The sequence below is a fragment of the Cygnus olor genome, chromosome 1, assembly GCF_009769625.2.
Source record: "Cygnus olor isolate bCygOlo1 chromosome 1, bCygOlo1.pri.v2, whole genome shotgun sequence".
NCBI lineage: Eukaryota > Metazoa > Chordata > Aves > Anseriformes > Anatidae > Cygnus > Cygnus olor.
Window position 1 is genome coordinate 184,144,653 of NC_049169.1, and position 27,070 is coordinate 184,171,722.

General features: G+C 39.3%; 1 protein-coding gene across 1 annotated transcript in view; it reads left to right on the top strand.

Annotated features, from left to right (window-relative positions):
* Positions 1-27,070, top strand: part of DCLK1 (doublecortin like kinase 1) — a 240,614-nt gene that overhangs the window by 116,329 nt on the left and 97,215 nt on the right. The window contains 1 exon segment of the mRNA XM_040569457.1: positions 7,817-7,916. Within this exon segment, the coding sequence (XP_040425391.1) occupies positions 7,817-7,916 (100 nt within the window).

Here is a 27,070-nt window from a genome sequence, read left to right on the forward strand (position 1 = left end):
TTGCAAAAACCATCCTTGATGAAGTGACGGAGAAATTATAAAGAACGTTATAAAGATTATAAAGTTGTTGGCTGTGGAGCTGTTCAGACGGTACTAAAGAGGGGGATGTGGGAGGAGAATTACGTTGTAATGATGACGAGCAAGGGTAACAGAAGAATGGAAAGAGCCTGCTCAAGGAGTTCATATGCAGGAAAGATAAAGGAATCTGGCAGAAGAGAGAGTTGTTGTCTTGGGCAAGGCTTGTGGTATGGATGGCTTGGAAGAGAGAACCTGAGTGAGAGGGGAGCAGGCGTCAGTACTGGAGACTTTCTGAAGTAAGAGGTACAGAGGGAAAGAAAATTTTAGTATGCTACAGGGTTTGAATAGCAGAGTGAGGGGACAAAAAAAGCAATGAGCTGTTAGAGAACTGAATGAGGGCAGCAAGTTTATATTTGATGGGAGGAGGAGATGCCCATCCTAGGCTTGATGACTCTCTGTCTTTATTTTTCCTATTTCATGTGTGAACACGTGTCACCTTGCTCTACATCAGCTAGTTAGTACCATTGTGCATTGGTCCTGATATCAAAGTGTGGTAACATTTGAGCAGGAGTAATTTTTGGGTGTGGGTAGGAGCTGGGTTCTCACTGTTCTCGTCCTGTCTCCCATGAAGCAATTTATGACAGGGGTTTGAGCTCTCCATGTTAGTGGTTCCCAGAGAGAAACTTCACAAAACTTTGAGTATCAGTGTTTCTCAACATTAAATTCATGCATAACCCTCTAAGTTCCCTGTTGGGATATATCCCCTGCTCTCCTCAAATTCTGTAACATAGACGCTTGTTTAGAAAACTAGTTTTTGTTTAAAAAAATAATTGTTGAAGTCTCACCTAATGTTTCAACAGCAAAACCTGGAATCTTAATTTACATTGATTTGCTTCTAAACTTCGCATCATTTAATGCCACATAGAAGAACAAAACGGAATGTATTAAGATTAGTGTCGCACGTGGTGTAGAAAGGATTTCTTGTTCCTATGAGAAGACCAAGGCAGAAATACATACTATTTTAACTGAGGAAGGCAGATAGTTTGTTCCTACTAATTTATTGGCCAAGTCTTAGCTAGCTGAAAATCCTGAAGGCTGAGTTGCATCTAGCACAAAACGGGTGCTGATGAATATGCAAATTGCAGAAATAAGTTGATTCATTTTCAAGAATTAAATGAATAGAGCAACCTTTTCATTTGTGATGGAATAAAAGGACGAGTGATCGGTCCTGAGTAGGTGCTCATCAAGAGGCAGCTTAGGAGGGAAGGTGAGTGTGGGGTGAAGCGCAGCTCCCCGGGCTTGGGGAGCTTTTGATGGGCTCTGGGGAGGTAGCAGGTTAGCGAGCCATTGAGTATGAAAATTCATGTTTCTGACTGCTGCTTATGGTAGTGTCTTGTGTTCATCTTGCCGGGGGGAATAAAACATGCTATTTCAAGAGACATTAATCTGATGCATGGTCTCACAAGCCAGTTGTAAAGGCGGTGTGGCTGTGCAGCTTCAGCCAGCCCAAACCCCGGCGGTAACGTCTCCTCTTCATTTACAGAGGGCACTCTTGTAATGAGAATCTCACGATAAAGGCTCTTCTTCACTGAAAAGCTCTCACAGCTTGATGATGCGGTTGTCACCATGGAGATTTCATTCCGACAGAACAGAATTAATTCAGTGCTGTTCAACTTCGGAAACGTGCAGCAGATACCTCCCAGTGCCTTTGGCTAACCCACCACCTGAGGAGAGAACTTGGATCAGAAACCAAGAGAGGAAGTACATACATGTTGATGATACATTATATTTTTTGTAGATGACCGGATCTAAAGAAGTGTCATGTGCATAATGACAGATAAATGTGAAAGGGCACGAATAAAAGCCGCAGAGCCTGGGTCAGCAGGAAGGGAAATAGACTTGCCTTAAAAGTAGAGAAAATACTCAGATGTGATGCTCCGTGGATTCGTGTTGAGGTCTGATACCTTTTTGTCATAAAGGATGTTATGTGCAATTATCACATACTCCACAAAGAATGGAGCAGGCTGAGGTTCCTCCAACATACACATATTAAGGAGGAAGAAAAAGGTGTTGATAGCACATTTATTTAGAAACAGCAAGTATTTTTCTTTCTTCTTCCTAAAAGCCTTATTGTTATGTTTGGATTTCTGATTTCACAGTAATGACCTAAAAAGCAATTACGCCAATATGGAAATGTTACTTTTTTTTTTTGTTGTTCTGAAGCCATGAAAACCTTTTGAGTGAGTAATGGTTGCTTTACTGGTCTTTCTGCAGAATAGTCTGCTAAGGGAAGCTCTGTACAGTATGGAATGTATTACAAAACTGAACAAAGCACTCAGAAATACAGTGTGGGAAGCAGCCTTACACAGGCTAGAAGATAAATATAATGATATGGAAGGTCTTTTGTTCCTGTAGTTCTGCTAGGATTAGGAAGTTAAAGAAAAACTATGGTGTCTTGTCCTATACAAACAGCTTGTGTGAATTGATAAGCTCTCAGGAATATCCGTAACTATCACAAGACTGCCAGTGGTAGATGACAGTGAAGTTAGCTCGGGATCTAATCTGAGATGTTTCTCCATGAAGCAACAAAGAGTGGAGATATGGAGGATAAAATAAGTACTTCAGAGGTGGTGATAATTGGAAAATATAGTTTGGTTAAGGAGGAAAATAGAGGGAAACATATGAAGATAAATTTAAATCTTAAGGAGGAACTTTGTTTTATTGGGGAAAAACAGCAACAACAAAAAACAACAACCACAAAAACCAGAAAAACAAAACATAAGAGTGGAACAGAGGTATAGTGAGCTCCTTAGAGCTACAGAGACCTGCCAGGAATTAAACATGAAGTCTGAGTGAATCAAAAGTAGCAAGAAAAAAAAAACCTACCAACTCTCCATAAACTTATAAAACTGAGCACCAAATTCATGAGTCAGAGTCCTAAAATGGTGAATCATTTAAACACTGAGGTTTTTCCAGGGATAACTTTTTTCTAATGTCTTCTTCAAAGTAAGGGAAATGATAATTGAACTTAACATGAAATTGTTACAGGTACGAAAAGGTACTTAACAATTTCTTTAAAACTTCCCAACTGGCTGCCAAGAGGTTTGTCTGTGGGGCTGCTCTGAGTTCCCTCACCTTCGGGTGTCTTTCCACGTGAGTTTCGCTGTGTCTCTGTCACCCTCTGAACACTCTCCTGCCTTGCAGCCTACGGCTCTTCTTAAATTCACTTCCCCGCCTTTGTGCCTCATGTTTTCCTTTTGCCATCCTTCATTTCTCTTTCTTTCCAGAAGACTTCTATACCCACTTATTGAGTGCTCTTTGTATCGTTCTCAATCTTTTTTGTTTTCTCCCTTATTTCTTTGTCTTCAATTTTGCTTTCCAGCTCTCCATTAACCACGTTGCCTTAGGGCACCCCAGCTTGAGATCTTCTCATTGCTCATCCAAAACAGAGTCTAATTCAGAGTCTAATTAAGTTGTTGTTGTTGAAAGAAGACAAACACACAGAGCGCTCCCCCTTCTTTTCCTCCCCAGAACACAGCATATGAAAAGTGTAATAAAAACATGAGAGCAAGTAACACTGGTGGTGTTACGCTGTTGCTTGAGCTGTGAGCTAGAGGATCATTCAAGTATTTCATTCTTTTTTATTTAAAATTTTCAGTCACTATTAACTTGATACACGGTCAACTTTAAAACAGTAGGAAAGTATTCAGGGTGCTGTCACTGAGGAGACCCAGGCAAAGAGGTCTGTTCTGGTTTTTGTGTAGTTTAAAACATGAATTCAAAAAGGTCCCTGGCCTCACTATAACCAGAATCCAGCTATTATGGGAGGTGATTTCATCTGTTATTTATCTGAACTCGCTTAATGCTTTTAGAGAAAGGGTTGATTCAGTCCCTCCGTCCTTCCTTCCCTCCGCCTTCTCCCTCTCCCTGTCTTCCATTTCCCTGTCCCCCCTCCCTTTCTCTGCAGCTCCTTCCTAGCGCTGCTAACTGCCAGCCAGTGCCTCTACAAGCTGCTGTTCTTTATTCTTGGGTCATCTGTGCTCCAAAATGTAAAGCATAATTCCTTACATCTTTCTGCAGATACAAGAAAGGGGGTTTCCATAATACGGTTACCAACTTCAAAGAGGTGAATATTAAGACCTTAAATGCTTCAGGCGAGCGAAGGGATAACAAAAGGCTCCATAATAGTTAGGAGATTCCTCATTGGTTCCAGGTACAACCCTGTCAGGGGGAGAAAGAAAGAGAGAAAGAAAGAAAGAGAAGTGAAGGTAATTTTAAAGGTGCCTCCAGTTCCCATGCTATGGTGCAGAGTCAGTGCTGAGCCTGGTCCTGTTGGTCCCTGTGTCCCCTGTGGTTTTCTAGTGAAAGCACCAGACTAACCTTTGGGATATGAAGTCATTTGGGGCTCTTCCTGTGTTTCCCCCTGAAAGGACACATAGGATTCCTAAGTTGTTTACTGGGACAAGAAAGATGAGGATTTGAGAAGGATTCAGGCTTCAGCCTGTAAAACTTGCTCAGGTAAGTGTAGGCACGACGACTTCTGCCTCTCTGCTATTTTGCATCTGCTATGTAGAGCTCAGCGAGGCTTTTTTGTGTGACTTGTGTATTGCCCAATGCCTCTACTAGTGACCAGTTTTCGTTGTGGCTGTTTTTATTCTTTCCTGTCACTCAGGCAAAGGATCCTAATGCCTGAGATTCTTTTCCTCTGGTTTTGTTACTGTTATTGAATGCACTCCCCTAAGGAGACACTACTAAAGTTAAATTTCACTGCTCTGCTAGCAACTTGTTTGTGTCCAAGTGTTACAGTACACTTAGTGCCAGGTTTGTAGTGGAAAACGTTTATTTTTTCAGTTTCATTTTACCGAAGTTGTATGTGTGACTGCTCCTGCACAGGCTTTGTTTTCCTCGCTGTGAGAAATGTCCTGCTGGAATACGGAAGAAAAATCTGAAAAAGGAGAGGAAGGATTGTGTGAGCTGGAAACAACAAAAATGTTCAGGGCGTCTTTGGTAACACACCTTTTTAAAAAATTGGCTAGGCGCAACAGAGCACACTGACCTCTTGAGCACTGTCACAGTTCAAAACAGGTGATGCAGATCCTTGATCTCCTAAAGCGTAACTTTTGAGGAGCTGTTTTCTCCAGAAGTGAAAACGGGTAATAAAAAGCAGGTCCTGCTGCTTAGTTGATGACTGAGTGTGAGTAGAAAGTGCTTGCAGATTTCTTGCAAAAAAGCCCGAAAGTGGGAGCTGTGTACTTGTTTGATGCCTTCTGGAAGAGCCCTTCAGTGTAAGCCGCGGGGGGCTGGAGCTGGGGAGCAGAGCGGGCCATGGACATTGAGACGCAAAGGATGGAAAAGGCTGCAGAGGAGGAAGCAGACAATGAAGGATGTGTCAAGGCTTCCGATAAATAGCATAAAATTAAAAATAAAATAAAGGTAGCTGGAAGAGAAGATATTTCTGAGGAGTCTTTCTGTGAACTTCCTAGGTGCTTAAATTATCATGCCCAAATTAGTAAAATCTTGGGAGGCAAGAAAAACGATGAACATAAAAGAATAAAGTTTGATTAAATAAAACAAACAAGCATATTTAAGTACAAAATACTTTTTTTTAAATTTTCTTATTTGCATCTAAACTGCACATGCTTAACCTTAAATGCTTTAAATTTTGGCTTAGTTGAACCTGCGTAGGTCTCGCTACATCCATTTTGATGTCTTGTTTTGGCTTGAGTGAAACCCTTCTAACTGACCAGAACCAAGTTTTTTTGTTGTTGTTTTGTTTTAGTTTTATAAAATCCGCACAATTTTTTATTCAAATGGGAATTTAATTTTAGTTCATGCACATTGTCAAAATAGTTCAACTTTGTGCGTAGGGTCGCTGAGTATTTGTTTAGTTCTAGTGCTCTGCTTGGTGTTAAACGTGAAGGTCATCGCTCTGCAGAAGTGTGTCAAACTTGGGATCCACATAGGAAATCACAGGATTTTTTTAATGTCATTCTGAAAATTAGTGGGTTTGTGCACGTTGTGGGAGAGGTGGCAATTTCAGAGGAACTTGACTGAAGGGAAGAGATGTTTGAAGGTTGGTGGGTGTATGGGGTGGGAAGATAGGCAGGATATGTCTTGTGGACGAAAAAAAAGATGGAAACTGAGTTTATAAAAAGGTTGCTGAGGCTGATACGCTAATAGAACATAAACTGAGTAGGAACACGGAAAAAAGCTGCTTGAAATATTTACATATTTGATGTTGGTGCTCAGGTACTGTGTAGGGTTGTTAACATGAGGATGTTGATAGGAACGGGGCTGTGGTAGACCTGAATCTGGAATTATGTGTATTGCTTAAGGACAGAGCAATTTTGAGAGTACCTTTGTCTTTTGAGAGTACCTGGTATTTACTTCAGCTACTTCTCTTGATTTCCTCATTTTTCAGCTGCTATTGCTCTACCTTTAATGACAAATGGTACCTTGCAAGCAAGTCACGATGTGTAGCACTATTTTTCTTCCTTAAGACTTTTCTAGCACAGAGACTCACAACTGCTGTAGGTGCCAAAGCCTTCTGGTGTGCTTCTGGGAAGCACGAGAGGAATTTTAGACCCCATCGATGCCAATCGCTGCAGGTTGGGGGTGGCGGTGGTGTGTGTTTGGTTTTATGCCGAAGTCTGCAGGACCCTGGCTAGCCTCACTAGCTAAATCTTGCACTTCTCTATTCGTAGGCTTTAAATGCGGACTTTTCCCCTGCTTTTTATGAGGGGGTTGCTCTCCTTCTATTGGACTGTTCTCAACTCTTTTGTCAAATTTTATAAATGCTTTATGTATTACTTTCCTGTCTGTATTCAGTTGACATGAAACCATGAAAACTATCTGTTCAAATATTAGTGTGCTATTTAATTGCAAAACATTATATAATAAAAGCAAACATAACCTACTAAAATTTTCTTATAAATGTGAAACATGGGCAGAGTATATAATACTGTTTACAAAGTATCTTTTTTTTTTTTTTTAAATAGTTAGATATTTAATTTGTTTTTGAAATTTGTCAAAACTGGATTGGTAAGTCCAAAGGCAGGTTTGAAGAATGTTATTGATTATTCTTTTAAGAACATCAGTAAAGAAATATTAAATTTTTAAGTAGTGCCTTGCAAATTAAAAGGTATTACAAGGATATCTCAAGTATGGTCATAAAGCTGCACCAACCTAATCCTGCCTACTCACATTTGGGAGTTGAGAGAGGTTAGTTGTCCTTTTATTCCGTACGAGAAGAATTCCCAGCTCACCTGATTATTCAGATTGGTGCCTATGAAGAGGTTTTACATTGACTCTGCTGGCAGAGATGAGGAACATATGATGGAGACTCAGTTCACCCATAGGAGTTTCATTCCTGGTCAGGAAGATTTTGCTGAAATAACTACGTTTAATTCTGCATACTAAACTGTTACCTAATTTCATGGCTGTCAAAGAGTAGAAATGTGGGCTCAGAAGCAAATTAATTATCCACTAACAGCTGAATGGTACCCTGTGCATAAACAAAAGGCATTTACCTCATATCCCATTGATGCATCGTGTAATAAATGTGACAGTTAGGGCATTTCGCCTTATCTCTATTTTCCTGCAGTGTCCATAAAAGTGTTTCTCACTTGTAACAGATGGTCAGAGCACAGCTTTGAAATGTATCTGGAGATGAAGCCCTGTTGATTCCATTAAAAGTGAAGAATTTTCATGCAGATGGAAACAAGGAGGGATTTATTGTTTTTACAATTCCGATGATGAGGTATTTCATACAATGCCTTCCTTTTCTTTTTGCTTGCAGGTGATGTGCCTTCAGGATTTCTTTGGCGATGATGACATTTTTATTGCATGTGGACCGGAAAAGTTCCGTTACCAGGATGACTTCTTGCTGGATGAAAGTGGTAAGAAAACGTATTTTAAAAATGTTTACAACCAGCGCAAAGGACAGCTTTCCATATCGTGCTGGCTTAGCCCAAACTATATCACCTAAATACATTTCAGAAAAAGAATACATGTTTTTATTCTTTAAATTCCAGATACTGAAAATGAGAGGTAACTGAAAGCAATAATAAAGGTACCAAGGGAAAAATATCTGCTCATGCGGCATAAAACTTCATCTCAGCCTGAATTTGATATGCCATAGGAAAAAGTAATGTGTTTGGTGAAACTCCTATTTTACAAGGTCTTTCTTAGTGTTTTGTCTTTATTTTGTCTTTGAATTTATTCTACTTATCACAGTCTCTCAACCTCACAGTTCTTATAATTGATATTTAGATAATGTGTCATAGGTAGTATGATGCAGGAAATTACAATTCCGTATGGAAGATAAACAAGCAGCAAATACAAAGTCATCAGAGGAAATTCAGGGAGTTCTTTGTTTAGTCAGAGACTGACTAATAAAGTAATTTATTTGGTGTACAAAATTCTCTAAGGAAACTATGCTTGTTTTGCAGCTAATGTTATAAAGAATATCCCTAAATTGTGAATGGCAGTAGTAAGAAAAAGAAATTATAAGCATTGTGCATTTGAAAACAAAATAAAGAGTTACCGCTTAACTCGAGATTATTTCTATATAGAGCAAGAGCCAATAAAGGTTTTATTTCCCCCTCACTCTTTCTTAGTCCAGAGTATGTCTCTAATGCATTGCTATCAACTCCTCTAATCTTTTTTCAAAATATCAAGGGTCTCAAAGAAAAGTTGACTTGAAGAATCAGAAAAAAAAATTGTTATAACAGTAATTACTTCATTGTCATCATATATAGAAGTGGAAGGCTTCTTGGTTGAGCTGCATCCAGACAAATGTTGGATTGAGTTGTGTAGGAGCAGAAGAAGCCACCTTGTGCAAGACTTTACGTTATGAACAGGAAGGGCCTGAAAAAGCAGGTATCTTTGCTACTGAACAAGGCAATGGCATTTTTATTGGTCACAGACAGATGCAAACACATTCCATGTTTCTCTAGAAGACCTTATAATAAGGAAATAAAAACCAAATAGTGCACCAGATTTGCTCTTTGCAATAATGAAATTGCTGTGGTTTTCTGTAATGTAAAACGTACAAACTGGAAAAAGTAATGTTAGCCATCTTTAGGACAAGAATTAGAAATGTGAGGGGGATGTACTTGGGCACCAGTGTTGTTTCCCAGGTGGGAGTGTGGCCAGCACTGCAGTCCTTGCCTTTCAGGAGCGGAGAGCCAGGTAGCTGACCGTGTAGCCTGGGCTCAGTTGTGTCTCTTATCTAAAAGATGACACTTGCAGCTGCTCAGTGTCTCCTGGCTGAATCCTGCAGCACTTTTTTGCAGAGCTGACTCGAGAAGTACTGATAAAAGATTTGTCTAAATCTAGTATATAGATCTTCCTTGGAGTTCTGATGTCAAATTCCAGATGTAACCCAACTCTGCTTAGCCTTTATTTGTTTGACATATCATCATGTCTTTGAGTAAGCATTGTCCATCTCTGGAACATTTCTGCTTAAATACATATTATGCAGAGTTGAAATAAAAAATTAGCTGAAACTGTCGGCTGAAAATACAACTTCAGTGACCTGTTCTGGTGTTTGCTTTTGTAATAAGCTAGGAAAGAGAAAAAAATAATATTCCAGACTATGTTTCTCATTTCTTTGCAAATTTCACATCATCGTTGCCTTGCATTTTTGGGGAAGTTAGGAAGCAGAAAATTTGTTTAGGTTTCTTGCCATTAATAGCTGACATACCAATTGGTACGGAGCCATTCAGCCTTCTCTGAGATAGGAGCACGATTTGGAGAGAAAATAAAAAAAAAACAACTGAGCTTTTAGCTTGTTTTGCTTGGCAAATGAAAAGAAGACTGTGTGCTCATATTGTGTCTGTGTGTTCCTCACGGTTAGTCTAAGAACATTAAAATTATTAGTAAGTACTGTCCGACTGTGCAAGACGTGGAAAGCCTGTCTCTGCTTCCCTGAAAAGCAGCTTGAAGCAGCACTGTGCTAGTCTCTGTCGCTACATCCCTTCAGTTCTTCCCAGTTTCAGCTGGATGTTGAGAGTAACCATTGTGGTGCTGCAGCTTAAGGAGTAAAGAAAAGCAAAAACGGAAGGTGGGAAAGAAAAGGACAGAAAATAAATGACTAACTAATCAAGGTGTTCAGGGCTGTTGGGAAAGAGGGAGTTATTTTTCAGGGAGGAAGAATGACCTTGTTTTATGATCTGGGTTCAGAGCTCCTGGTACTAGCATCAAAAAGGTAAGTTTCTGGGATTGGAAAATCAATCACCTACACTGGGATTTGTCTTAGCTAAGAGGAGGTATCAAGAGAAGCTGAGTCATCCCAATAAGTTCCTTTCCCAGTAAATAAAATGTTAGACCTATTGATGGGGTAGGTGGTAGATGTTTTATTGACTTGGTCAAAGGTAGAGGTTTAAGACAGTTCAGATGAATTATGCTCTAGAAGTGCCTGGTTTGATTTTATAAATGCTATCTACGTGCCTGGTAAGGCTGTTTTTATCTGTGTTGTATTTCTCTAAAGTTGTTAAACCAACTTTTAGAATGAGATGAATTCTACCCAATGGGAAGGAAAATGAGTAAGGACTCACCAGTCTGCACTACTTCCAGACATCTTCCTGGTTTTTGCTTCCATAACTTGCTCCCAGAATCAGAAATTTAGAAAAAAAAAAAAAAAACAGTCTAGAAGTCAGTGAATCAATCTTCTTGTCTGAGTTTGGGATTAATATTTACCTGTTTCTTTTCTGAGAGGTGCTTGTCTAACATGCCCCTTAGAAGCCTCTGATAATGAGGATTCTGTAACCTCCAGAGAATTTCTGTCCCACTGGTAAACTCTCCTTGATTTTTTTTTCAGCCATCTCATCCAAGATTCCCATGCTATAAATGAAGCCCATTGCTACTTCTCTTATCTATGGTGAACATGGGAAACAGATGATTGTTTTTTTTTCTTAGAAAAATCTGTGGACTGCCACATGCCCCCTCTTCTTTAAGCTGAGCAATTAGTTCAGCCTTTCATTATTTTGACTTTAGGTTCAAACCTGTCCTTGAAAGAGGGAATGTGCTCCTTTGTATCATCTCCCTTCTCTGTTTTATGTCTTTCAGGAAGAGGCATTGCATATCCCCTTGGCAATCAGTTAAGAAAAGTCAGTTAATTAGCGATTCATCAAAGAACAAAATAAGCAGTCGGCACTATACATCGCTGTTTCTTCTCTCTTCCTTCATGTACAGCTGTTTTTCATATTAACCACACTGTTTATCGCATGAAATACAAAATCAATAGACACCACCCCCATCATAATTCCTAGCAGTCATCTCCACATCTGACCTAATGGATACATACGATAGCCACATACACTTCTGTGAAGAGAAGGACAGATGGGATCTGAAAACACATGGGAATTGCCGTAACGTTAAAAAGTAAACACCCCTTGTTTATCAGACATCACTGGTGATTCTGTTTTCATAGGAGGGTTTTGTGGGAAATGTAAGCACACAAAAAATTATGTTAATGAAGCATACCATTACATCAGCCAGCTTGTAAGGTGAAGAATTCCTCAGTGTAGGATATGGCAGTGGCTGCTTCAGGCGTTGTTAGCTTGCACTTCTGGAAACTTGCCCAGAAGTCCCAGTTTTTCTTTAACTGCTGGTGGATCAGTTTTCAAAGAAGAAAATAAGTCAGAGGATGCTTTTCTGTAGCCTTCAGCTGTATGTTGGCAGAGATTAGGATTTAAAGGCCATGCTCACAAAAATATTTGCAATCAACTATTATTTAGGTACCGAAGTAGGATCTGGCAATGTAAGTAACTCATGGGATTGTCCCTAAATGAGAACATCTCCTTGGCTTGTACAGAGATTTCTTCCTTAGCACAGTAAAATAAGTCAGTTTTTGGCAATATCAGAATTAAATGTCAAAAAATTGCTTTATGTTTAGTTAATGTTGGCCAAGTGCTTTGCAAGCTTGAGTCGCACAGTCTAACTCCTAAATGTGACAGAATTCATCACGTACAGACGCATCACGTCAAAAAGCTGCGATTTAGACTGACCAAAGCCAGTATCTACCTCCAAGCAGAGCGTAACCAATATACAATGTCTGGATGTAGAAATAGCTTCAGATCACTTGTCAAGAGCACATGTTCCTGTTATGGAAACAATGATGAGAACAACTCTTTTCTAGGGGAAAATTAAGACTGGAATCGTTGAAACCTAATTTCCCTTTGACTTTGCTGGCCTGCGTTCATCCTCAGCTCGACATCTCAGTGCCAGCAGTTGTACTGCATCATCCTGCCAGCAGCAGACAGCTTGCCAGGAAAATCTGAGTCCTGCGGTGTCCGCACACGTGTGCGCGCATGGAGGCATGCACATGCATCTGATTCAGTAACTGCGGTTAAGGTCAGGAGTATCGTGTTTATCCCTGTTAATAACCATCAGGTTTCTCTAACCTCGATTACTCTGTCCTTCCTAAAAGAGGGAGAAAGGGGAAATTGGTTGTAGTCCTCGTCTACCCTGATTTACAGGACAAAGACTGGTGTGTTAGCAGCTTTTGGCTAGACTTCGGGGGGGAGAGCATGCTGGCTGACTTACTCTGCCCCCATCAAAAACTCGTGCTTTGGCAATTGGAAAATAATGGTGGGTTCTAGGGACTTGGAGATACAACTTTGCTTTCAACAGAGGCATAAATATAAAGTGTTCCAGCACACTGTGGTATTTCCAAATGTCATCGACTGCTGGGCGTTAGAGACAGATATTCTGTGTATGAGGCCGAAACAAAGGCAGGAAGGGGCTAGTCCTCTGGCATATACCACTTAAACTAATCGTTCAGAGCGGGCAGAATGAAAGCAGCTTGGTTTCCTGTGGATTTGCATCCAGTGCCTCCTTTATTTTCCTACTCCAAGACCTCCAGTTTCATCTCCGCCCTGTCATCATCTCTTAGACGCTTGCCCAGTACCCTCAGCTCCTTCCCACCCGGTCTGCTGCTGCTCGCCCTCATCCCCTTGCCTCTCTTGCTGTAAGGACATTAATAGGGTGTCCCGTGTATCCATCAGGCAGACAGTTGCACAATTTTATCAAAACTGATAGGAATATCCTGTCACTGAGAGCACTGTTACCCATATCAAACTCGGTAGAAAATGTCTGATGTGTCCCTGAGTTGTTGGCGGAGAAATGCCAGGCCGTGCGGGCAGGCAGGGAGTGCTCACAAAAGGTTTTGTTACCTGGGGCAGCCCCACTAGAAGTTCCCATCTCCTGGGCCCGCTTTGGTGGCACGAGGCTTGGATCCGGTTGCGTGGAAGTACGTGGCTGTGTAAGGCTGACTTGGTTGGTCATATTTGTGTGTTTCCTGCTCAGGATTTCTCTTTTAACACTTAGCTCTTTTATTGATATGTTCTTTCTTTATTATGCAAGCTCATTTCTTTATCCGTTGCCTGCAAGCTCTTTGCTTTGAATATGCTCTACTCTGTCTTACAGGTCTACTTATTTGACACTTCTCACCTTTCTGCCTAAGCATATCTTGCAGGGAACGTTTGGTCATTCAGACCAGGAATCTTTGCTCCCCTCTGGCTAAACAGGGATAAGGATATGCTAGAGCTTTCGAGAAGATTACATAAGTGTTTCCAGTCCAGATTTACGCTGTAGTCCCTCTTTGTTCCTTCTCTTCCCTTACCCCCTCACCATCCGTGTATATTTGCATAGTTGTCATTTTTCAGCATTATTTCTGTGAAAAAGTTGCCGATATATATAATAAGAAAAAATCAGGATCACTTGAAACTTACAGAACAGTAGCTCATTGAAACTAGCCAAACAGCAGTGCTGCAGTTGAGGCTAATTCACTCTCTTCATTGAACCAAATGTTCCTCAATATGTTTTCTGCAGCATTTGCTTTCTCTGATGTCTGTTAAAAATAGCACGAACGAAACGCCATCCAGTAAATAGAGCTGGTGGAAATTCCTACTTCATTTGCATAAGGATTTGAGTATGCATCTTCCTTTGACATTTGGCAAAGGTAAAGTTTGTTTTGGATATAAAAATCGTAAGAACTTTGGGCCATAAAATACCACGCTTTTCTCAGTGATAAATATGGAGTTAAATTGCATTTTGATTGAGAACTTACAACGTGAAACTTAAGCCTGTTTAAAAAAAAAAAACACACAAAATATTTTTAAACATGGTCAGTATTATTATCTTAACATACTGGAGATTTTACTCATATCAGGTAGTGTTAATGTGTTAATAACAGAGTGGACAGAATGTGTTTATTTTTATTGATGTTTTATAGCACGATACTTTTGCTACTTTTTTTTTTTTTCTTACATTGAAATTTCCTGAAGCGAATCTTCTTAGGGGATTATTTAGATTAATCAGATTGGTTCAGGAGCAGAGATTTTTCCTGCAACACATTTTAAGCTAATTTCCCAAAATACAAACATTTCAATTGTACATCCAAATGCAAGGAGCCGAATTCAAATTTTTATTTCCAGTTCTAAAAACAGACTTTGTGCTGGGGGAGTAACACAAATTCGGTAGGCATAACAGATCTTCATATTATTCTGTGGCATTTGAATTCTTAATTTGACTGCCTGATACCTCCTCTTTCATGTAACTTTATTTTAGGCGTAAGTAACTTTATTTTAGCCTTTAGGCATAGTCCATAGGTCGTATAAAGCTCCATTCTGCGTGTCCTCATAAGGTGAGAGCTTCCAAATATGCCAGCTCCCTTGGAGAGTGCTACTTAGGAGAGATTTTCCATCTTTTGCTCTTCCAGTTCTAGTGAAGATGGAAGCATCAGAAAGTAGCTCTGTACAATACTTCCTTCCCTCAAGGCTGTTAAGGAGTTTGGTGTAGAGCATAAACAAGTTTAACTTTAGAGATGTGTAGGGATCACCTTTCGTACATGTTTGGCCATATACTTTTCCTCATCTTGTTAAGCAGTTTGGTGAAATGGAGTATAAAATACTGGTAATCTTGGCAAGAAGGTTTGTGTTTTTCACAGTTTGTGGATCCTTTCCAATGCAAGAAACTGTTAGGATTGGATCTGTTTCTGAAAAGATGTACCCTGTAGTCCTGTTCCAAGAGATCCTTTGTATAAGCAGCACAGTCCCATTTTCTCCAGTTATTACGAGTTTGGATGAGACATCTTAGAGATGAGTAGTTCCTGCAGTATTAGTCCTTCATTATTCAGCCTGAGAACCTGAACAAACTGTGCTGTCTGCTAAACTGTATTAGAATGGGCCCTGGAGAGCTGCCTGTTTACTGGGTGGCAGTGGTTGTACCAAAGAGGTTTTGTACTGAGATAAGACTCTACTCATCGTTAATAAAAATGGACTGAGTTGTTAAAATATGGCCACTGTAATTTTCTACTTCTCATACTAGACACCAACTCTATACCTGGAGTGTTGTCATGTCTTGAATAAGTGTGTATGTAAGTGGTTTTTTTTAAGGCCAGAAGAGTCCAAAGCTTCTTTTATACTGGCAAAACCTTTTGAAAAGAGAACAATAAATCAAAATCCATAGTTCATTTTAGAAAGCAGATGTGTAAGGAAAATGTATTTGTCCTTAATATTCAGTAAGGGCCTTTTCTGAAAAGTCTAATCAAACACAAACCCCTGTACAGAAGCTGAGAGAGTAAAAACCAACCTGGATAACATTTCAAAGTGGTAAAATTGGAAACAGTACATCAGTGATAGGTATTCATATTTATATACACATACATATTTAATAATATTCTGTGCATACAGACACAAATAGTGTACAACCCCACAAAAGGGTTTTTGCACATCCAGTAGATCTCTGTATAACGGCGGTGTTGGTCTGCACTGCTGAAATGATGGTTTACAATACATGCCAAAATACTGGCTCCGTGCTGCTATTTTCAAAATGCAGCCTACAGAAATTTCCCATGTAAAAAATTCCAAGCGCTACCTTGACAGTTCAGGTGGCTCCTGTGAACAGTCACCTTCAAATAAACTTTTTTTGTAGCGTAGCTCACTGCAGGAGGACTGCATGCTAATATTATGCATAAAGTAATCTAAGGCTGACTAATCATTAGGAAGTCTCATGTTGCCAGGGAACTGAACACCCGTAGGTGGTAGGTCATGGAGCTGTGATTTGGATTCTTTTATTCTTCACTTAGAGCTTTTTTTTTTTTTTAATGTTCTAAAGGAATTGTAACGTTTTTTTTTTTTTTTCCTTTTGGAAGAAAATCCTTTAGGGACCTAGAATGTATTGATGCAAGAGGGGAACTAACCTGAGATTTCTTTTAACTGAAGGACCTGGGTCAAGAAAAGTCTTTGAAAGATAGCTAATTATTACTGTGTGGAGGGTGGTTAGAGACAAAAATTTTGAATTCTAATTTTTTTCTGTTATTCCAAAATAGGAAAGAAACATTTTTCACAGCTACTTAGAAGATTGTCGAGCAAAAAGGGGAAGACAGCTTAAAGAGCAAGGCAGTTTCTGATAAAGACACAATGTTAAGGAAGAAAAAAATCCTGCAGGAGAACAAATTTGATGGACCTTTATTAAAAATATTTCTCTAACTTTGTCTGCTCTGTCTGTTTTACCAGCACACATCAATGTGTACAGATCATGGGAAAATGTAATAGACAGATTTTTTAGTAGCAGTTGCTGTATTGCAGGGCTGGAAGACAGTATATGTTTTTCTTTCTGCTTAAAAAACATAAATTGGGGAACCATGGGGGAGTAAAGGCAAGGGAGACTAACCTGGGAATCAACTAAGATGCCTGAAATTGTCAATAAAAAGAAAAATCTTAAATTAATACATGAGCATTTAATAAAAAGGACAAACCCACGTAAGTAAAACAGGATTGATTTTTTTCTAATCCCTTTGAGGAGGACAGTTCTCCGGAGATTCTTTAGGGAGTGGTCTGGGATTACAGACTGGATACAGACAGACAGCTGTGTAGTTTTTACCGGAGGGAGAAATACTCATGTGTTATGAAATGCTTTAAACTTCCTAGATGCAGATTAGAGACAAAATTCTGCTAATGCTAACTGGGAACATGTATTCCATTCGTGAAAGCTGTGTATAGTGAACCTATAAACCATAATGCTGTTGTAGATTTAGTGCTATTCGTAATAAAAATATTACAGAACTGTCCTAGAGCATTAGATATTGTAATCTTATATTGATTTTATTTACGTTGAATAGAATTTTAAAGAAGATCAAGCCAATTCAGCATTTTTATTTATTTTATTTTAAGAGAGGATACTTCGAAAAATCAAGAGAATTCATCAGTGAACTCCATTGTACTTAAGAGACCTGAACATACAGGAGGTTTGGAATTTCTTTGATGCAAAGGTCCAAAACCTGACAGGTTTGCATCTGTCCAAAGGAGAAAATACATTGTTAAGGAAGTCATATGAAAAGCTAAGGATGAAAATATTCACATAGTAACATTTGCCAAAATTATGCTGATTTTGACCTTGATAAATCAAATTTGATAAAAACATTTTAGGCAGGTGAGGAGATAACCAAAAACAACAAAAAACAAACAAACAAAAACAAAAAAAACCTGTAAGAGCTAAAGTGATGATACAGTGCAGTACACACATCCTGTTGTGCAGGTGAAAACGTGTCACAGGTTTTTTTCCTCAACTAAGTTTGTATATGCTATATGTGCAAGGCAGATACTCAATAACAGGACCTTAATGCTGCTCACCCTCCTGTAACGCAAAACTGGTACCAGCACAGATTACAGATTGTCCATCACTTCCTTACTAATCTGATTTATCATACCCAAGAAAAACAGGCTCTTTGTGCTCTCAGCTAGGACATCAGCTTTACAAACAAACTCATTTATAAACTTCAGAATATTCTCTGAACAGTTTCTGAAGTATGCTGTGATATCCAGAATGAAAGATGGTTTCGTAGGCTAGGTCTGTTGCCAGCCTAACTGCATTTCCAGTCTGCAATTACTTAAAACTTCTCAGAAGATTAAAACAACACTGGGACTTTACACACCTTAGTAAGTGTTATGGTGTTAGCAGATGTTCTTAGTAAAGCCACATTTTCCAAATATCGCACTGTTAGCCTATTGCCAGCGTGATTCAGCCTGTTTACTTTAGTTTTATCTAAATAATTATAGCAAAATTTAATTGCCTGAACCAGATAGCGTTCAAGGAGAACCCATTAATATTAGCGGCAAAAGCTGCCTGGGGATTTGTAAATTAGAGCCAGTCCTGAAGTTCTTGGTATTTTTTTTAGCTTAGGAAGCTGATTTCTGGCTTTTCTGATGATGGGTACAGCAATGTTGTGGTAAGTCCACTGTAGCTGAAGACATCAGGGACATCCCGGAGGTAGAAGAGGCTGAAGTGTGGGTGGGCTGGCACCAGTACGTGCCCACAGAGAGCACCCACCAGGTTTTTGTTGCCCATGCTGCAGCACAGCTCCATGTGCGAGGCACATGTGTGCAGGTGTGAATGGGCTTTTAATATCGGCATCTAAAAGTGTTTTGCTTTAAAGGGTGCTGCACTTAATTGTTCTGCGCATGAGGATTTTGGCTGTGGAAACACACGGTTGACAAGCTCTGCATTGTAAGGCATTAAACTGAATCTCCAGTTTTGCTTTTTTTCTTCTGTCCATTTGAAGACACTTCAGGCAACGGCTGATTTGCTATTTGTCCTGTTTCACACCTGAATAATTTGTATTGTGTGTACAAAAAATGGATAAAAACTTTCAGAACTGTAGACATGCTGACATGCTTTTTGTTTTCTTAAGGGCATGCTAAGTAATGTCGCTCTTTTAAATAGCTATTAGAATACCAGGTGTTTTTATTCCTTCAGCCAACATCAATCTGCGGTTTTCTTCTTTAAAAAACATTGCTTAATAACTTTCAATACTCATTACAGGCAGATTTGAGGCACTAACTAGAAAAAAGATCAGTCTGTAGTATTCTGAACTCCTTGAGGTATATTAAAGAAGTTTATTTGCTGCAAGAGAGACAGTGTGTGCCTGTCTAACTTTATTTGAAACCAAACCTACTGCAGTGGACACTTACATAACAGCAGGTGTTTAAATGGAATAAAAATATGGTTCTTATTCCTCCTCTATTTTTCCACAATGTTTTGAAAGTTTCATCTCTTTTTCCCTACCCATTACAAGCAATCTACACTACTTAAATGTTCCTGACAACCAAAAGCAAAATCAGACCAGTTACCTGGGTGTGATTTAGAATAATTGCATTATTTAGGTAAGTGTCTGATTGGATTGGGGACTAGATTTGAATTCAGCTTTTCAGAGTGAGGATGGAGAAAATGGTGTGAAAAGAACCTACACTTTTCTTTTTTCTTTTTCCCTGGGATTTAACACACTATTTTAAGTGGATGGATGATGTTTGGTAAAGAACAAGATGAGAGGAAAACCTGCAAGAAGTGCAGAGTAAACATGCCAATAGTTTCACAGTGGATGTTGTAGGTACATGGGAAGATAGCACAGACTATCCGTTGTTTTTGGCAAGGTTCCAAGGTACCTGATATTCTTGCCATGGGCAAATCTATAATTAGCCTAAAACCCTACACACTGATTGAGCTATCCTGGGTACCAAAACCAATGACTTCCTACTGAGCTAAAACAGTCTGCTTCTCGCTGGCACTAGTCCACGTTTCTTGCCTCCAGAACAAGTGCTTTGATATTTTTCGTGCAGGAATGCAAGAGGCATGAAGCTGAAATAGGAAGCAAGAAGGAGCATGTGTCTACGGGCTAGTAAGCAAGACCACGTAACCTCAGGAAGGTCCTCGCTGCTGGCTTGGGCATGTCCCATGTCACTTTGTCACCCAGGTGGGCCCCCGTCGTAGCAACTTGGCTTGGCTCTCTGAATCCACTTCAGCAGAGAGAGAACCTTAAACTTTGGAAATGAGGATCCAGACCCGAGAGGCTTCATAGAATCATTAAGGTTGGAAAAGACTTCCAAGATCATCTGGTCCAACCATTCCCCTACTACCAATGTCACCCACTGAACCATGTCCCTAAGCACCGTGTCCAACCTTTCCTTGAACACCTCCAGGGACGGTGATGGCAATTCCAGTGTCGGCCTCAAAATAACTCACAGGAGAAGACTCTGCAGAACAGTTTGTCTTCCAGGTTGCATTCTCAACAAATACTTTCTCAAGTCACATTTATAAACCAGAATGCAATAGGCATAGCTCCTTAATCATGCCAGTACTTTAAATTTGCTATTTCTATATCCTCGTCCATATTATCAGTGAACTTTAGCACAGCCATTTCACAGCCATTAACTAACCAATAGTCTTTGGTTAGTTAGTACCATGACTGTTTTTTTTTAATGATAGTGTCCCAGTGGCAAACAGAATTTATGGTTACTTTTGCTTACTAAACTGATAAAACAATTTCCCTCATTTTTCTCTAGGTTCTTAAAAGTGTTTCTAGAGTCCTGTGATCTTTCCCTTTGCTTCCTATTTCTCTTGTGAGTCAGACTGCTTTGTTAGCAGTACTTTGTGAGCTTATTTTCAATTTTAAGTATCTTCAATTGCAAAAAACGAATTAAGTGGAAAACTGTAATTTGTAAATGACTGAAGAATGACCATCTTTCAAACTATGTAATCACGTCTTGTCTGACAACAGTGACACAAAAGCAGTTGTTGAACTGTTCCTGCAACTTACTGGGGCATTAACATTAGAAAGAAGGATTTCTGTATGAGCTGGAGATGTACAGAGAGTCCAAAAATCTCTTACGGGTAATTTGAAGAAACTTGTGCTCAAACACTGAGAAAATCAAATACAAGTGTCAAAGCCTAACACAAATACTGTACTGTTATTCCTGTTCTACCTTATGGTAATTACATAAACAACTTATTCTTCATCTCTCCTTTTGTGCCTAGAGTTTCTAGAGTCCAGGTCAGGTTGAAAGGTAGAGTTTGCATTTAAGTTTCAGAGCATTTAAATTTGAGAGCTTTTCCGTCATTCATAGCTTGTGGTCTTACCAGGGGCCATGTAATTCTTGGGGCATTTCACTTCTGTTTCGTAACGGGTCTGAAGTATGAAATAACTTTGGAAAGGACCAAGAGCTTTGACAGTTCATGACAGTTTTATAAAGTGATTGAGGAGTTAGTACATCAGCCGACTCTACACGGGAACTGTGGTTATTCATGAGCTGCAGTGCTGATGGTCAGCTGGTGTTTCTCTGGTCTGCAGGACTATGCTACAAAGTTTTCAATCTCAAGTGACTCAAGGATTTGGGAGAACATGCTTTTTTCATCATCTTAATCCTTTTCATGGCTCCTCCATTAAGCATAACCTTTGCAGGCCTAGAGTTTGGGTCTAGCTGATGAACTCCTTTTGCAGAAGTGATGGAATAGTCTTCTAGCTAAAATAAGAGATTCCTTGACACTGTAGATTTCTTTGTTGTCTTAGAGGTGAATACAGCTTTTAACGGTTTTCTGCGTTCCCTGGATTTTTATTGCATTGATCTGTAATATAATTTGCATGCATTGTGCTTTAACAGCTTTCATCTGTAGTAGGATATCGAGCACTTCCTCTTCCGACTTTTATGATGTCATTATTTCCGACTCTGAATTTGGTCCAGGTGCTCATTATGTATTTGAACTCCTTACGGATGACAGGCACTTATTGATGGAGACATAGCTACATAGCAGGAGTTGCTTGTAGTACAGATGAGCAAAAAGACTTCTTGGAATTGTTTAATGTGAAGGTAACCCGAGTGTACGAGTACAATGCAAAATAGGAACCTGTGAGCTCAAGTGGAGTATTCATAAATACTCTTTAGGATTTAAAGACAAGGACAAATGCTTCCAGCCTGAAGCTGTGCCAGGTTAATTCTTTAAAGACCTTCTAGATGAGACAACAGGATAAGAAAGACCACAGAGAGCCCTTGCAGATTATTGTTTGTTGCAGTCTCTTTCACACCATTTATTAAGAATGAATTCTGAATGAATTCATGATGCTGGAAATAGATAGGTCTTGTTGAAATTGGAGACATGAATAAGGAGGTTCAGTGATTGTTATCAAGAAAAGTAAGGCGTATAGATTGTCAGTAATGGAAGCTGCTTTCAGTAGATGCTTTTTATGAGCCTGTAGGTAAAAGTAAATAGAAGCTCCATAGGATCGTAGCTTATTCAAATGATATTGCTGCAGTTGGATGTAACTGAGGCTTCCTTTTCTTTTTTTTTTTAAGCATGTAAATTGTCTTCATTAAACTGTACGGATTTTGTTATCTTTGGGGACTTTTTGTGCTTTGGATTTGGGGGTGAGGGTGCTTTGGCTATGAACTGTAGGGCAGCAGCCTTTTTCTTCCAGTAAATCTGTCATCTGGAAGATTTCCGAAAATGCTCGCATTCTCATAACTCTTTCAAATTGTTGGTACAGCATACTGAAGACAACTTGTATAGTTCTTGTTGCTGTCCCAAAATATTGACGTGCCGGTGTTTTTTTGTTTGCATCGTTGGAACTATAAATATAAAGGGGACACACCTTCTCCAAGCTCTCAAATGATGGTCTTGATAGATAGGAACAAGCCAACTGTGTGTGATGTATAGTAAATTGTAATAGCTATGTCCTTGTAAACTTCTCTGCTTTCATACAAGCCTAAAATTCTGAAACATGCTTTCTGCTTATCTGGCAAATTTGGAAAGTAAATCATTTGTGGACATAATTAATAAAGAATGTCCATGTTAAATAAGGTTATGTTAGCATGTTGGCTATGGCAGGCTTTCTGGATAAGCATTTTCAGTCCTCAACAGATCATGGGGAAAATTCTTATACATGCATATTTTATAATTACAGAATGGATTTTTCTGAATGATAGTTCTAGTGTAAATGTCCCAGAAGTCCCTTCAGAGCTCCTGCTTTTCTTACTGAACACCTTATAACATCATCTGCTCTTTCACAAGTATTGCTAGTTCTTGTGGCCTGTTTCCCCATGCTTGCCAGAAAATCGTTTTTGTCCCCTCCCCAACACACAAAACAGCATACCCGGACTTATCCATATGATGTCAAACTTCTGTTTCAGATCCTTCTTCAGTGATACTACTTACCTTTCTTCTGGTGAACCTCATGATGCAGTTAGGTGGATGGGCACCTGAAAATATTTGGTGCTTTACATGAGTATGTGTGTGTTTTTGTTTTTTTTTTTTCCATTTTAAATAACCTATATTTCTCAAAACTATTGAAAAGTACTTCCATGTTTTTATCTCCCTTTTAGCAATTATTTCATGGTTCTCCATGTCTGTTTTAATGATGACGGTATTCTACAATACCATTATTCACCACCATCTGCAATGAGCAGGGCTGTTCCTATTACAGGGCTCTGTACAAATTCGGGCAAACATCATCATTTGAGTTACACACAGGCTTTTTCATGTCTGCAACTGCAGAAGGCTGACTTGAGACTCACAGTGGTGACTGAGTGGTCTGTTCAAAGACCATCCATCACATTCATCCTGTGGGTTAGTCTTTCAATCCAAGTCTGTGGAAATTATGATTTAGTTAGTATATACGGGACCTCTGAATTCCATTTTGTATGATTCTGTCTATCCATCATAATACTTCTCTCCTTTACTCACAAATATCTCTGGACAATGATTCTGTACTTTTTTGTGTGCGGTTAGCATCTTACGTAGCTGGGAGCAGCTTCAGTAAACTAGTTGGACAATTAAGTTGAATGTGATTCTTGGATGTACTGTGATGAGATCTGACCAGTAACCGTTCATGCATTGGGAATGGAAGAAGTGAGGAAAAAGAGATCTTCATCCCAGAATACAGTTTTTAAAAGTTGGAGTCCATTCTTCCCACTGCAGGATTCACTTGTTCTGCAGTTACCATAGAATCATAGAATATCCCGAGTTGGAAGGGACCCATAAGGATCATCGAGTCCAACTCCTATCATTAGGAGTAGCCTTGTTGTCAGGTCTCCCGCTCTGGAAGTGTTTAAACTCTTCATAGTGTGTGCTTTAGAAGTGCCTGACTGGGCAGGGTACGTGACTGCCACCATTGCCACTGCAGTGGGAGCTGGCGTCATTTTCTTTAAAGCTGCCTGTGATCTGCAAACCTGGTAATGAAGAGAGAAAAAAGAAATGAAATGCAACAGTAATACGTACCTCCTGGGTATTTGAAAGCCACAGAGTGCTAATTAAAATCTCAGACTTAAATATCTGATCCTAGGGAGTATGAAACAGTACATGGGTTAGCTAGAAACCATAACTTTACAGATAAACAACACCAAAATAAAATGATAAGTGTCTAGGGCCAGTTAACTGGGTTTTTAGTAAAATTTCCTTTGAATAGGCATTGGTATATACGTCTGAAAACTCATTTATTTTTCCAGCATTTGCATGTATTAGTAGTGTTATTTTCTTAGATCCTTCAGCTGTGAGATGCCAAAAGGTTATCAAATGTGGTGCAGCAGTTCCTAGCGTGCTTTCTGCACAGCGTTCAAGCCGTCCCTTCTTAGGCCTTAGCACTTCACCCGAGGAAACTGTCCCTTCTTTGCTGGCTTACCTCTTCGCAAGACCAGGGACGATTCATACTGCTTAGAAATGCCAGTGAGAAGCTGTTAGGGCTTGATGCCTAAGATATTTCGTACCAATGCTTTTTAACATGTCTTCTTCTACCTTCCAAGTACCTTCAAATTATCTGCTAGGGCACTCGATTTCCCCTCCCCTCGTGGTGTAACCGGCTGAGTGGTAGTGTGTGGTCTGTGGTAGAGCTGGGCAGAAATAGAAGTGAAGTGTGGAAATAGCTAAAATTGGGCTGTAATAAGAGCAGATACAGTATAAGGAAAGAGCTAAAAATACCTTCCAAATAGCCGTGTGTGTGTTGTACAAATGAGAACAAAATTATAATGGCCAGTATACAGATTCTGTTGCTTAGGGATTTTCTTCCTTTAACAATCTGTTGATTTTCACTTCCTTTTACAGAGGATTTCGCTTTGGTTTGGTTTTTAGCTCAGAAGTAATTTCTTTGCTGCTTATTATTTGGTAAAATGATACTATTTCTAAACATCTATTTTATATAAGTACTGGTAAAAATCCAAATAAACGTTTTAGCTACAAAAAAAAAAAACACAACATAAAAACAAACAAAAAATCCCCTTGTACTAATACTTGTAGTTTACTTCACCGTTATCTGCTTCCCTCAACGTTTCAGCATGACTGCTTCCTCTTTCCTCTGCCATCCCTTGCAGGACAGCGCTGGAAGTACGAAACTGCACGCCCCCACCTCTCCTTTCCATGCCTGCAATAGCAGTAGCCTGTGGATATCAGGAAGGGGAATTGGAAAGAAGGTTCTGCTTCTCCCATGACAGCTCTGTGTGGGAAATGCTCCGTGGTGGTGTACAGCATGGCCCACTAACCATGCATGCAGTAGGCAGAAGAAGTAGAGGTGGTGTGTCCTCCAGGGTGTAGGCAGCATCTTCACAGAGCATCTCTGTGAGGTCCAAAGACTTCTGAAGGAATATTTTATTCACATGAAAGCACTTCTATAGGTGTGAATTTTGTCCAGACCTTTTCTTTTCTGTGGAGATGTATAAATCTCAAAAAACAACCCCAAACCTTCATCAGTGAGAGTTTTTATGGAATCATGTTTTCAGATCTGTTCCCAGCCCTGCTTCCTCTGATTTCCTTAGATGGACAAATAATAAAGTTTTCCCTAACCTTCTCTAACTTCTAGGAATTGAGGACCTATACTTTGAGCAAATCATCCTGAGAACAGTGAGATAACGTGGAAGATTTCTATCCACAGAGTTAAAGTTTTCATGAAGTTTTATGAGCAACTGGTAAACAACATTTTGTAATGGGAGGTATCAAGCAGCTTCAACTATAATGTTCTATTGAATGTTTGGTTGAAGTGAACTGTAATGTTCCACTTAATGTAATCTCAATAATGTGTTTTGCAGTAGAAAGGAGGGTTGATGGTGTGGTTCAGGCAACATTATACACGTGAGTTGCAGAGAAACAAAAGTTCTTGGCACCAAGTATCTTTTAAATGTGGCAATGCTGTAAATATGAGTCACAGAATGGAATAATTTAGTGTTTCTTTGTGCAGTTCTTGACGTGCACTTCAGTAGAAGTACAAAAATTTTAAATTGCCATTTTCTTTTAAAAATGGATCTTAAGTAGTGCTACTAATTACAACAGCAAGAACAACATTGCATGTTTTATATTGAGACATCTGTTCGGCATGGTGTCTTGAGTGTGCCAGCTGTGCCAGTTAGGATTTCTCATGCAATTAATAGCCTGGGGATCTAAGTCCTCCCAAAAGTCAGGTGCTCAGAGATGTCTGAACATATATTGTCAGAACAAAAATAAAAAACTTCAGTAGAAGTTACTGGGCATCTTTTGTGGCTGAAAATTTTATGAAGATTTTCAAAAACGTTCAGTGTGTTATCAAGATCTAGGAATATGAGATGGCTTTGGTAAAAACAAGTTAAAAATACCTGCAGTATTCAAACGTTTTCATCTTTGATGAATTTATGTAGCTTGATGTTTGAACTGTTTGAAAAAAGGTCTTTTCAAAAGCAAGTTACACTGAACGCAGAACCATTTAGAAGATCTAGAAATAAGATTTTAGAGCAGAGCAGATCATGATATTAAATCTGAGGCCTGAAATAGAAGTTAATCTTGACATTTGTTTTTAAGCCAATCTATGGAGTGAAAAAATAAGTTGCATCTGTCCCTCTGAACTTGTGTCTTTACTACCTCTTCTCCTCATAATGCCAGCATAGATACTGCAATATATATATTGCATATGTATATGGCAGAGATTTGAAACAGTAAAAATGAATTCAGTGATAAAAGGAGACTACTTTCTAACGCACTGTGACTGCCAACGGTAAGGCTTCATTGAATAGCTGTAGCAACCCAGTAGATTCAGAGTAATACCAGAAGCAGTCAAAAATAATCAAATAACCACAAGAATTGCAGTAGAAACCTTGATGTTTTAGTTTTCCTAACTTGAACTTGGACATCTATAAAGGACTAGTGTCTGTCATACACTGTGGACTCCTCCTTTGCCAGGGCACCACCCTTCTTACTGCTCCCTCCGGTGGTCTTCCCCTCATATCATCTTCTCGAATCCTCGATTGTGGTCATTTCTTTGTTC